General features: G+C 45.0%; 1 protein-coding gene across 1 annotated transcript in view; it reads left to right on the forward strand.

The window, feature by feature from the left end:
* NRK (Nik related kinase) overlaps positions 1–14,068 on the forward strand; it is a 336,723-nt gene that overhangs the window by 134,018 nt on the left and 188,637 nt on the right. Inside the window, exon 9 of the mRNA XM_040442402.1 lies at positions 6,643–6,721. Within this exon, the coding sequence (XP_040298336.1) occupies positions 6,643–6,721 (79 nt within the window). The remainder of the gene's footprint in view (positions 1–6,642; positions 6,722–14,068) is intronic.

Raw genomic sequence — 14,068 nt, forward strand, 5'->3', positions numbered from 1 at the left:
AAATTCTTTCTTCATAACTAAGACCCTCCATGCCGCTTATCAGTTTAGTCGCTCTCCTCTGTACTTTTTCCTGCTGCAGTGCGTCCTTTCTATGGACTGGTGCCCAGAACTGGACTGCGTATTCCAGATGAGGCCGCACCAGCGCTTTGTAAAGTGGTAGTATTACATCCCTGCCCCGCGAGTCCATGCCTCATTTAATGCATGACAATATCCTGGTGGCCTTAGAAGCAGCTGATTGACATTGTATGCTGTAATTTAATCTACCATCCAAAAGGACACCCAAATCCTTTTCTATAAGTGACTCTCCCAGTGTTACATCCCCTAGGACATATGAAGCACAGAGATTATTACTACCAAGATGCATAACTTTACATTTGTCCACATTGAACCTCATTTGCCAAGTTGATGCCCAATCACTCAGAGTGTTCAAGTCAGCTTGTAGTTTATGGACATCTTCCATAGATCGTACAGTTCTACACAGCTTAGTGTCATCAGCAAAAATAGAAATGGTGCTATTAATCCCGTCCTCGATATCATTAATAAATAAATTATATAATAGAGGGCCCAGCACTGAACCTTGGTGTACACCACTTATAACCCGGGACTATTCTGAATAGGAATCATTGACCACAACTCTCTGGACACGGTCCTTCAGCCAGTTTTCAATCCAATTACAAACTATACTTTCCAAGCCTATAGGTCTATAATTACCTGTGAAGGACCTAGATACTTTTTTGAATATGGGCACCAAGTTTGCCTTGCGCCAATCACTTGGCACTGTACCAGTACCTAGAGAATCTTTAAAAATTATAAACAGGGGCACAGCAATGACTGAACTGAGCTCTTTAAGCACTCTTGGGTGTAATCCATCTGGACCACGGAGCCTTGTTCACATTTATCTTATTTAACTTATCTTGGACCATATCTACACTATTACCGAGTGTTTCTCGAACAGTAACATTACCAACAAGCTCTGCATCATTAGAAATTACCAAATCCAACAGAGCATCGCCCCTAGCGGGAGCTTCTACAAACTGGCTCATAAAGTGGTCCTGCAGCAAGTTGAGGAATTTTCTCCTCTTTGCAGTGGGTGAGGCAGAACCATGACCCCAGTCAATGTCTGAGAAGTTAAAATCTCCCATTATGACTACTGTACCAGCCTGTGTCGCCCGTTCTATTTGGTTATATAGTTGCATTTCTATCTCTTCTGTGATGTTAGGGGGTCTATAGATTACACCAAGTATTATTTTTTCAGTGTTTCTATCCATTTGAACTGGCACCCATAAGGTTTCCACATCCTCACCCACAATTGCCTCTTTCACACTTGTCTTCTGATCACTCCTCACATACAGGCACACACCACCACCTTTTCTATTGACCCGGTCTTTCCTAAATAGTGTAAAACCCTCAATATTTACAGCCCAGTCATGCGAAGAGTCCAACCATGTCTCAGCCACACCAACTACATCTATGTGTTCTTCTAGTACCATAGCCTCTAGCTCCCCCATTTTGCTAGCTAGACTTCTGGATACATTTGTACTATCTGCAACATAGCCAAGACGGATCCGTCATGAACTCCATTGAAAGTCAATGAGAGACTGATCAGTTTTCTATTGTGCCAGATTGTGTCAGAAAAAACTGATCCATCCCCATTGACTTACATTGTGTGCCAGGAAGGATCCGTTTGGCTCAGTTTCGTCAAGTGGACAGCAAAGCACTACAGGCAGCGTTTTGGTGTTCGCCTCCAGAGCGGAATGGAAACTGATTGGAGGCAAACTGATGCATTCTGAGCGGATCCTTTTCCATTCAGAATGCATTAGGGCAAAACTGATCCGTTTTGGACCGCTTGTGAGAGTCCTGAACAGATCTCACAAACGGAAAGCCAAAACGCCAGTGTGAAAGTAGCTTTACTATTATCTGTAAAGTGCATATCTGGGATTGCACTTGCGGCAGGACGGATCCGACAGGCTGTTCACCCTGTCTGATCCGTCCTTCCGCTATATCGCCGTGCCGCCGGACCGCCGCTCCGTTCCCATTGACTATAATGGGGACGGGGCGGAGCTCCGGTGCAGTACGGCAGTTCGCGGTGAGAGGCCGCTGGACTAAAAAGTCAGACATTCAGGACTTTTAGCCCGGCGGCCTTTCGCCGTGCTGCGCTGGAGCTCCGCCCCCGTCCCCATTATAGTCAATGGGGACGGAGCGGCGGTCCGGCGAAATAGCGGAAGGACGGATCCGACAGGAGGAACAGCCTGTGCTGTGCCTGTTACAAACACCATTTTTAGCCCTAAGAGATATGACGTGTATTTTTGGACCAGCACTGAAAAATATTCTGGAATCTGAGAAAAAAAGAAACAGAAGACTGTTATACAGAGGTATCGTTCCTTAACTTTCCTCTTGGCTCGGCATATCCCAAGATGTGTGATGTGAGATGACAGGCTTTGAAACAAAACGAAAAAAAATAAAACTAAACATGATTTTGCGATACTCTCTCAGGAGGTGTTCATGCAATATTTGTGGCCACGTGGTGGTTGTCATGCGAGTTACACCCTCACAAGAATTTTGCTAGATGCAATACTGTATTAAAAATGTGTCCATCAGAAACTGGAGTCCTTAACAAAATTTGTAAAAAGTTAAAGGGTGGACACTCCATACAGCATTAAAATGTATTGCCTCCTTGTAGGCAAAATTTGTTTCAGCCAAAGTCATGCAAGACTTCAGTAAATGAATTTGGTAATCACTTCTGCATCTTTAAAAAAAAAAAATTTAAATAGCAATCCGAAGTTGGGTTTGGTACCGAGGTACGAACTGGTACCAAACCAGACTTCGGATTGCTAATTTTAAATGTTTTTAAAAGATGCAGAAATGATTACCGAATTCATTCACCTATAGTCTCGCGTGACTTCAGGTAAACTGAATTTTGCCTACACGGAGGCAATACATTTTAATGCTACAAGGTCTCCAGACAACATTAAACCAAAGTGTTTGAGGGAATCGACTTCAGATCTATGATCCGAAGCTCGATCCGCTCAAGCCTAATGGACACATCTGTAGATAACCAGTTAAGGCCTCTTTCACATCTAAGATGTACTCTCTGGATCCAGCATCACTGGATGTTGCCACAATGCCCACCAGCCCCATTGTGCAGCGTTTTTTGTCTGGCCGTACCCCAGTATATTTGCCGGGAATCCATAATAGTCATTGGGGGCAGGAGGACATTGCGGTAAGATCTGACTATGCCAAATCCAGAGAGCTTCAGCAGGCTGTTGCAGCAGAGGAACAACCTGCCGGAGTTGATCAGATCTGGCATAACTCTAAATATAATGCTGATGTAATATCCTTTATTAAGGCTGATTCACATCAGCATTAACCGATCCATCAGGCTGTTCTGGCAGAAAAACCAGCCTGCCAGAGCTCACCAGATCCCCGGCAGAGCTAGGACACAAATGTGCACTACTGAAGCCCATGAACTATAATGGGATCCAGCAGTGATCTGGCCGCTTTCTGGCACAAGTTTTTGTCCAGCCATAGATGGCACTTAATTGGGAAAGTGGCCAGATCACTACCAGATCTCATTATAATCAATGGGGTCCGGTGGTGCACAGCCGTGTCTGGCTCTGCTGGATGCGGTGAACACGGCAGACTGACACATATAGATGTAAATCATCCATCATAAAGACAGAGTGAGGGCAGAATTTTTCATCACCATTTTATTTTAGGCCTCCAACTTTCCAGGACAGTCTAGTACAGTGTATTTAATAACCTACTTCTATTTGTGACAGATTCAATAACTTTTGATACACAGGCGGTATTTATATTGTACAAAGGCCCCCTCACTTCAGATATAAATTTTTACTTTACATTATCTTGACATTTATAGTGAACAAAATGCTCCGGAAAGAAATTAGTCAAAAAATAATTAGTTATTACCAGCACAGCTTGATCATTCTGTAGGATAAGATACGGAGGTATTTGGCAGCCAGTACATCTCCGACAGTTCAGTAATGTATGTTTCAACATTAAAATTACAAAAAGGGACAGTCTATCAGGCCGTCCTTAGAACAGTCCTTGGAGATAATACTTAAATGTCAAAACATTTAATCCAAACATTTTCCATTTGAACTAAATTGTGACATTTCTGAAATGTCCTTCTGGGATATCCAGTTTTGTGATGACTGTTGATGCCGTGATGGATTTTACGCTTTCAGTAAAAGACGGCCCGTAGACGCTAAAAGACAGTTTTTAAAATGGGTCATGAAAAGTCTTTCCTTTCTTACATAAATATTTGTAGGGGCATAAATATGATCTCCATGGCTGATCAGTTATCATTAAATTACAGCTACAATATTTATATATAGTTATAGTATATGAAGACATAGCTATAATAAAGGCAGATATAACTGCTCTATGGAGAAGGAGCCCAGGTTCATTATCACCCATACTAATTGGCAGTATGAACCTACCCAACACTTCTCCTTCTGCCTTTAAAGTGAATGTCCATCCTAAAATGTCCATTTTATATTTTTCTATCCTAAATTGTTTCATAATGCTGAAGTGTATAATGTCTTATAATTTGCATATAGTTAGGACATAGCACCTTGGTCATCTGTAGTCACCATTAGAGGGAACTGACATACAGTATATTTAAAACTCAATTCAGAATTCAGTAAGCTCTGCAGCTCCCTCCAGTGGTGACTTCAGGCAAGTGAGGTCCTCTGTTTTTAATGTAATTTGGAGCTCTATGTAAGAAAAATGGAGCTGCAACCACTACAAAGATACATAAAAATATCAATACAGAATTTCAGATCTAAAAACAAAAAGGGAGATTTATTTCCTTTGCGCCTGAAAAGTGGCATTAAAAAGTAGCAAACTACAGTATGAGTTTGCAACTTGTTTACTGACTTTTTGAAAAAAACTGTCATATCTCAGAATTTTTTGCTGTCCTCACCACCTTTCTTAAACGGCGTGGCAACTGTGGAAAGGGGGCACAGCCAGCAGCCGGGACAAATTAATCTTCATTTAATCCAGTTTTCTGGCACAAATGAAGCCAGAATTCTACAGCAGCTCAGAGCTGTCGTAGATTTCTATTTAGGCGCACGGACTGCAGGAGGATGCACCTAATTTATGATGAGGTATGAGCTTCACCATAAATTAGGTGTATCCTCTGGCAGTGAAGGGGATATCAAGACCAGCCCAGAAAACTTTGGTCTTAAAAATCCCCCCCCGAAGTGTTAAAAAATTTGAGAGACAGTCCATGGCACAAACGGAAACATATGTGTGCCTCTGTGTAATTGGAACCTTAAAGGGGTTCTCAGGGAATTAAAAAAATGAAAGTACTTAAATATTACTTTATTATAAATATATTCTTAAAATACCTTTCATTATTTATAACGGCTCGTTTTGTCTGTGGAACAATCATCGGGGGGAAAAAATGGCCATTAGTTCACACAAAACCTGTCCTGATCACACATGAAGACAAGTTACTTTACAACACTGAGGTAAAGAGCTGCCTCATCCTCCTCTCTGCTCTACTTGTAAGGCATTATAATCCTGAATACAGCTGAAAATCTTTAGCTGAATCTCTGGGGAATTTAGTTCATGAGGAGACATGAAGTACAGAGAGGATCGACAGGACAGACTGTGGTAATGTGGGGCTGTGGTAATGGAGACTGTAAACAAGTGCTGCTGCTCATTAGCCCCCTCTCACCCTCCTCTCATGTCTTATCAACCCCATTTCCACAGAGATTCACCTGTATTCAGGATCATAATTCCTGACAAACAGAACAGAGAGGACGGTCAGGACAGGCTGTGGTAATGGAGACTGCATACAAGTGCTGCTGCTCATTAGTCACACCTCACCCTCCTCATGTCTCATCATCCTCATTTCCACAGAGATTCACCTGTATTCAGGATCATGATTCCTGACAAACAGAACAGAGAGCAGGGTGACGCAGCACTATGGCCCATTGTGGGGAAGTAACATGTCCTCCTGTATGGTTAGGACAGGTTTTGTGTGTACCGATAGGACGGTGGCCATTTTATTTCTCCTAATGATTGCTCCCTAGACAAAACAAGCCGTTCTAAATAATGAAAGATATTTGTGAATACGGTATATTTATTCTAAAATAATATTTAAGTATTTTAATTTTTTTAATTCCTGGAGAACCCCTTTAAAGGAGCTCTCCAGTGCCACACCTCTCTAGGGGTTGTGTGTTTTATTGCAGCTTAGCATTTATACCAACCACAACTACAACAAAGTGACAATATTTTTTCTTTAGAGCCCTAATCTTAGTGACCACTGCTACAAAACACTTGTATCTGCAATTTGCTTAACCTTCAGTAAGAAAATATCCTCCTCCTGTTCGTGCCTTTTGGAATGACTGATTTTTACTGCAGAGATCCAGAGACGGACAATGTTCTCTGGTCGCCTTCCATGGCTCTTTAAAGTTGTACCCACCCACCCCCCCCTTACAGGTGGTGCTAGAGAGGCATTTTCCTTCCTTCTGGAGGAGAGTTGTTTGCATAAATTGTATACTACAATATACAATGGATTACTGGTATTTAAAACCAGAAGATAAAAATGGTCAAGTTCCAGGTCTCACTTATAAGAGGTCACTGACCTGGTCACCTTTCTTCTTTTTTCAGCTTTATGTGACATGCATCCTATGAGAGCACTTTTCCTAATCCCTCGAAACCCGCCTCCAAAATTGAAGTCAAGGAAGTGGTAAGTACAATGGTAATATATATATATATATATATATATATATATATAAATATTGTGGGGATTCGCTCTGGTAGGCAGGGTAAGCGGATGCAGTACAGAGGCAAAAACAAGGTTGTAAAGCAAAGTTCAGTGTTTATTCACACAAGGAAAAACAAGCCAAAAGTAACGGTGTGCAGTTTTGGTGCCTGTTCACACCACACAAAGTTCACAGTGCAAAAAACCTTCACCTGGTCAGCAGTTTTCCACCCGCAGTCCACAGCAGGCTTTAGAGGCCTGTTTCCCCAGCATGCGGCTCTCAAGACACAGACTCCACAGCTTCTCTGACATGGAGGATAATCCACCCGGCTGAAAGTGCTGGCTGGGTTTTTATATCCCAGCCCAAAACCCGGCCTGGAACCGTGGGGAACAGCCACCCACCCTGCTCTTTCGCTGCTCCCAATAAGAACCGGCCCGATTGGCTTTACAGCCATACTAACAGCTGAAGTGTCAGACTGCAACTGCAAAACTGACACTTCAGGGAAAAATCCGGTTCTTAACTCACCGAGGCCAGGAATCTCGGTGACACGTATCTTCCGTCAATGACGGCCCCTTGTTCCTTCTTACATACCTCCCCCCTTTGTTCAACCCTGAGGGGGTGAACACTTGCCAGACAGTGGACCCGGGACAGGGAATCCGCCTTTCCCTGTAACCTGCCTGCCCTGTGTTCCATGGAAAACTTAAAGTTTTGTAAAGATAAGAACCATCTGGTGACCCGAGCATCCCTCTCTTTGGCCTGGCTTATCCACTTGAGAGGGGAGTGGTCAGTCACCAGATGGAACTTTCTCCCCAAAAGAGAGACTCGAGTGCCCACTTGATGGCCAGGCACTTTCTCTCCACTATACTGTACCTATTCTCGGCTGGGGTGAGCTTCCGGCTGAGGAAGACAACAGGATGCTCCTCCCCGTCAACATCTTCCGACAGTACAGCACCGAGACCTACCTCGGAGGCATCGGTCTGCCCTATAAACTCCCTTTTTAAGTCGGGTGTCACCAAAACCGGGGACCCACACAGGGCCGACTTCAAAGCGGAGAAAGCCTTTTCCACCTGCTCATTCCAGTGGACCGTCACTGACTTGCGTCCCTTCAAAAGGCCTGTCAATGGTGCGGCGACTGTAGCAAAATTGGGGACAAATATCATATAGTACCCCACCAGAAGTAACACTGTTTTCATCCGTCCGTGCATCTGGGTGACGTACTCAACAACACTTTTGTGCGGGGTGGTTTGTTGTTCCCACGCCTCTTTGTCGACGTCCAACAAACCGCGAGGGTGTCTGCCAAATAGCAGTTCGAAGGGCGAGAACCCGGTAGAGGCCTGAGGCACTTCTCGCACAGCGAACATGAGATAGGGAAGAAGAAGGTCCCAGTCCCTCCCATCCTTAGACACCTCTTTTCAACATATTTTTTTAACGTCTGGTTAAACCTTTCTACCAGGCCATCCGTTTGCGGATGATACACGGATGTCCGTAACTGTTTTATGTGGAGTTCCCTCATGACCTTGGACATAAACAGGGTCCCTTGGTCAATTAGAACCTCCTTAGGCTGAATGCACACGGCTGTGTTGCGCGGCCAAGAGCGGTCCGTGGTATGCCGGGCTGGATTCCTGTTCAGAGCAGGAGCGCACGGCGTCATTGGTTGCTATGACGCCGTGCGCTTCATGCCGCCGCTGCTGTACAGTAATACACTCGTATAGATCTGAACAGGAATCCAGCCCGGCATACCACAGACCACTCTCGGCCGCGGAACATGGCCGTGTGCATTCGGCCTTAGGCAGACCCACTCGAGAAAACATCTCCATTAACTCCTTAGCTATGAGTTTGGCTGACGTATGACGCAGTGGCACCGCCTCCGGGTACCGCGTGGCGTAGTCGAGGATGACCAGGATGTGCTAGTGCCCTCTAGCTGACTTCGGTACTGGGCCTATGAGATCCATAGCAATCCGCTCGAATGGAACCTCAATAATTGGGAGAGGGACCAGAGGACTACGGAAATGTGGCTGGGGGCTGGTTATCTGGAAGGTTGGGCAAGACTTGCAATACTCTTCTACCTCTCTGAACACACTGGGCCAGTTGAACCGCTGTAGAATCTGGTCCTGCGTTTTCTGCTGGCCCAGGTGTCCCCCAAGAACATGTTGGTGGGCTAAATCCAACACGAGCTTGCGATACGCCTTGGGCACCACCAGCTTTTCAATATGCTCACCCCGTAGTTGATTTACTCGGTACAGCATCTCCTGTTGAACCACAAAACGGGGGAACATAGACTCTGCCCCCAGTTGTTGCGGCTCACCCTCAACCACCACTACATTTTCCCAGGCTTGAGAAAGAGTCAGGTCCTGGTGCTGTGCTGTACCAAAATTATCTCTGGAGACGTTGAGGTCTGCCAACTCTGGACCCGGTGGCAAGTCCTCCACGTCTCCTACCATCACACTCAGCGGGGTTGTCTCCCCCTCCTCCACCGAAGTGGCGGTCACCCCTACCACTGGCCCTTTGGAACAGCCACCCACCCTGCTCTTTGGCTGCTCCCAATAAGAACCGGCCCGATCGGCTTTACAGCCATACTAACAGCTGAAGTGTCAGACTGCAACTGCAAAACTGACACTTCAGGGAAAAATACCACTTACCTCACCGAGACCAGGAACCTCAGTGACACATATCTTCATACACATATATATGTATACATACACAAACTCCTCTAATATATATATATATTATATACACACACACATATACAAGTGACGTTGTTGGCAATGCCAGGGTTAATCATAAGGTTTCAGTCATGTTCCTTTTTTCCCCTTTTATAATGAGCTGGATAAGTGGGACAGAAAAGTCCATACAAGATGAAAAGGTTTAATGTGCTTACTCAACGGATAAGGCGTCTACGAGAAATAATGAATTAATAATCACACAGATGGCTGGTTAAGAGCAATTTATTGCTTTCCAGGGCCTTCATTTTCTTCTTGTCTATTTGCATATTACAAGAGTAGCCTTGATAATTGGATTTACTATAAGACACCTCAGCAGGCGGAATAACATATACTTCGGGGATGGTGATGCACTTACGGACCGCCATGGTGGCAACAGTCATTGAGGAAAAGAGAGCTGCTTGGATACAATTGAAAACACTATATAATTACCTTCTTCTGTCATACCGCCATATATTACAGGCCCAATATATAATAATTAGCAATGTGTTCAAGACCATTTACAATAACTTTGTGACTAGCAGGAGCTTAGGCTTTGTTCACTTCTGTAAGAAAGGTGTCAGTGCTGACTGATCCATCTTAAACAGATTAAAACAGTAACATAATCATAATGGGTCCCCTGGACCCAGTGGAATGATTTAGGTCTCAGTTTATTTTATTACATGGTAAATATTATTCTGACAATAATGGTTATTATGATCTCAAAATGGGCAACCAGTCATTAATATAGATTTAAAAATGTGAGGTGGCCTTAACAAGATAACCTTTATTCATTTAAAAGATAGAGCCCATAAGTTTATAGTTTATGTAACAGCGAACAAACACAGTATACAGTGCAAATAATGCCAGTGCGCCATAAAAAAAGGGAACGGTATTACCGTAATCAGTCTGTAGAGACAAACAGTATCTGAGGGTCCCCCACACAGAGCCATGTGCCTTTCCCTGATTGCCACTACTTAGGGCCCATTTACACGGCCGTATGAACGGGTTCGTCCCCATCTGTAGTTCCGTTCTGCGGCTCCGCAAAAAAAGACAGCGCATGTCTTATTCTTGTCTGGAATTGCGGACAATAGAAATTTTCTAGTATCCCTGTTTTGTGGATCCATAAAATACTATGGTCGTGTGAATGTGCCCTTAGCCTGAGCTACTCTTTACACTCAGGTAGAGGAGCACTCGCCCTTAAAAGGGCGATCCCTGTAATTCTGTAAACCATCCCCAATGCTTCCTAGGACTCCCTGCTGTGCCCTATTATACAACAGATCCCAGGTTTGTGTGGGAATCGATAAGGATACACGGCAGGTTCATCCCAGATATCCAAATGTGTCCCAAAGTGTTTCTTTGGATAGTGTGGCCCAAATCATTAGGGGACTGATGGGAAGTCTCAGAACCTAGTCCAGGTATGGTTATCAACTGATCCCTGGGGGCAGCCAGATTTGAAAAAAAACAAAAAACAAACAACAACACTTCCTTCCAGCATTGTCTGTGTAATGTTGGTCCCAATAAGTGACAATCAGCCAACAAATGAGCAAATGCTCAGCGGATCCAATTATTTATGCCCCACAAAAGTAAACTCATCAAGTAAACAGATGTGCTGCCGACAAACTATGAAACTTTATGGGGGACGAACGACCAAGCTTGTTCATCCCCATACAGCAGCAATGGTGCTGAATGAGTGGATAATGATCATGAATATATTTGGAAATAAGAAGTTCGTTCCCGATCATTGCCCAGCGTATAGGACTCTAGTAAATGCAGTTAAGGCCTCATGCACACAACCGTTTTTTTTTAAAGGTCCGCAAAAACGGGGTCCGTAGGTCCGTGATCCGGAACCGTTTTTTCGTCCATGGGTCTTCCTTGATTTTTGGAGGATCCACAGACATGAAAAAAAAGTCATTTTGGTGTCCGCCTGGCCGCGCGGAGCCAAACGTTTGACGTTGACACAATATGGTGCAATTGCAAACGGATCCGTCCCCCATTGACTTTCAATGTAAAGTCAGGAGTCCCTTTTATACCATCGGAGTTTTCTCCAATCCAATGGTATATTTTAACTTGAAGCGTCCCATCACCATGGGAACGCCTCTATGTTAGAATATACCATCGGATTTGAGTTAGATCGTGAAACTCAGATCAGACAGTATATTCTAACACAAAGGCGTTCCCATGGTGATGGGACGCTTCAGGTTAGAATATACTAAAAGAACTGTGTACATGACTGCCCCCTGCTGCCTGGCAGGTGCTGCCAGGCAGCAGGGGCAGACCCCCCCCTCCTGTATTTAACACATTGGTGGCCAGTGCGGCCGGACCCCCCTCCCTCCCCTGTAGTACTGTAGATTCATTGGTGGCCAGTGGGCTCCCCCTCCTAATTAAAATCTCCCCCCCAATCATTGGTGGCAGCGGAGAGTACCGATCGGAGTCCCAGTTTAATCGCTGGGGCGCCGATCGGTAACCATGGCAACCAGGACGCTACTGCAGTCCTGGTTGCCATGGTTACTTAGCAATTTTTAGAAGCATTATACTTACCTGCGAGCTGCGATGTCTGTGACCAGCTGGGCGCTTCTCCTACTGGTAAGTGAAAGGTCTGTGCGGCGCATTGCTTATAGCACAGACCTGTCACTTACCAGTAGGAGAAGCGCCCGGCCGGTCACAGACATCGCAGCTCGCAGGTAAGTATAATGCTTCTAAAAATTGCTTAGTAACCATGGCAACCAGGACTGCAGTAGTGTCCTGGTTGCCATGGTTACCGTTCGGAGCCCCAGCGATTAAACTGGGACTTCGATTGGTACTCTCCGCTGCCACCAATGATAGGGGGGGGGAGATTTTAATTAGGAGGGGGAGGGAGGGGGGCCCACTGGCCACCAATGAATCTACAGTACTACAGGGGAGGGAGGGGGGGCTGGCCGCACTGGCCACCAATGTGTTAAATACAAGGGAGGGAGGGGGGCCCACTGGCCACCAATGAATTTAAAACTGGGGAGGGAGGGGGTGTGCCCCCTCCTGCCTGGCAGCACATGATCTCTTACAGGGGGTTGTGATACGCACAATTAACCCCTCAGGTGCAGCACCTGAGGGGTTAATTGTGCAGATCACAGCCCCCTGTAAGAGATCGGGTGCTGCCAGGCAGCAGGGGGCAATCATGTACACAGTTCAAAGTATATTCTAACTAGAAGCGTCCCCATCACTATGGGAACGCCTCTGTGTTAGTATATACTGTTGGATCTGAGTTTTCACGAAGCTCTAAAAAAGCTTTTATGCAGACGGATCTGCGGATCCGTCCGTGTGAAAGTAGCCTACGGCCACGGACGCGGATGCCAATCTTGTGTGTATCCGTGTTTTTTCACGGACTCATTGACTTGAAGGGGTTCGTGAACCGTTGTCCGTCAAAAAAATAGGACAATAGGTATTTTTTTGACGGAGAGGAAACACGGATCACGGATGCGGCTGCAAAACGGTGCATTTTCCGATTTTTCCACGGACCCATTGAAAGTCAATGGGTCCGCAAAAAAAACTGAAAACGGCACAACGGCCACGGATGCACACAACGGTCGTGTGCATGAGGCCTTAAAGTCATCAGTTTTGACCAATTTAAACTGCCTTCACCTGGCAGCACTAGATTGATTAACAGGAGTAGTGACAATATGAAGTTTTCATCTGCCAGATTCTGCTTCTTAAAACAGGCTGTCTGGTTTTTATCCTCAGGGTAGATTATCAATATCAGATAGGCTGGGGTCTGTTTCCCAACTGCAGATCAGCAGATCGGCACTTGTAATTACACTGCACCGTCAGCAAGTGAAACAACGAGTAGTGTAATCTTGAAGAGGAAGCAGCACTCACATGAGCATTGCCACCTCTTCAAACAGATGATTGGAGCCCCCCCCCCCCCAATCTGATATTAAGAACCTATCCTGAGGATAGGTCATCAGTATAAACTCCCTGAGCAACCCCTTTAAATTGAATCATGGTAAAGGCAAACACTAGTGTGAGTAGAAAGAAGGACTCCGCCAATTTTTATTTCTTTTAATTGTGCACATCTAATGAATCTGACCACCAGTATTCCACCAGTGTCTAGCTACTTGAGTCCATACATTTTAAGCTTTTTTTTTTTTTTTTTACTCACTTGCATATAGTAGAACCGACATATTCCGAAGCACTTTACAGACATCAGCTATCTCCAGTGGAGCTCACAATTTAGGTTCCCCATCAGTATGTCTTTGGAGTGTGGGAGGAAACCGGAGTACCCGGAGGAAACTCACATAAACACGGGGAGAACATACAAACTCCATTCAGATGTGGTCCTTGGTCCATTCGAACCCTGGACCCCAGCGCCGCATGGCACCAGTGCTAACCACTGCAGGTTCATGTGATGATCTCCAGTCTGACCACAATCCTTTGCATACAACGAAAATGTCTCCCCTGTATCGCCGACTTGCTGTGAACTACAGAATTACATCATTCTCATTATTGAGAAAGGAGCAGGAGCTACAGTTGGCATCTTCACCCATTGGACATTTAGGACATGTGGATATGCCATAAATATCCAGATGGCGTAACCTCTAAGGGGTTATCTAGCGCAGGGAGCAGTGGACCAATTCTCTTTAATAAAATAATAATAAT

This window comes from Bufo bufo, chromosome 8, assembly GCF_905171765.1.
Source record: "Bufo bufo chromosome 8, aBufBuf1.1, whole genome shotgun sequence".
Lineage (NCBI taxonomy): Eukaryota > Metazoa > Chordata > Amphibia > Anura > Bufonidae > Bufo > Bufo bufo.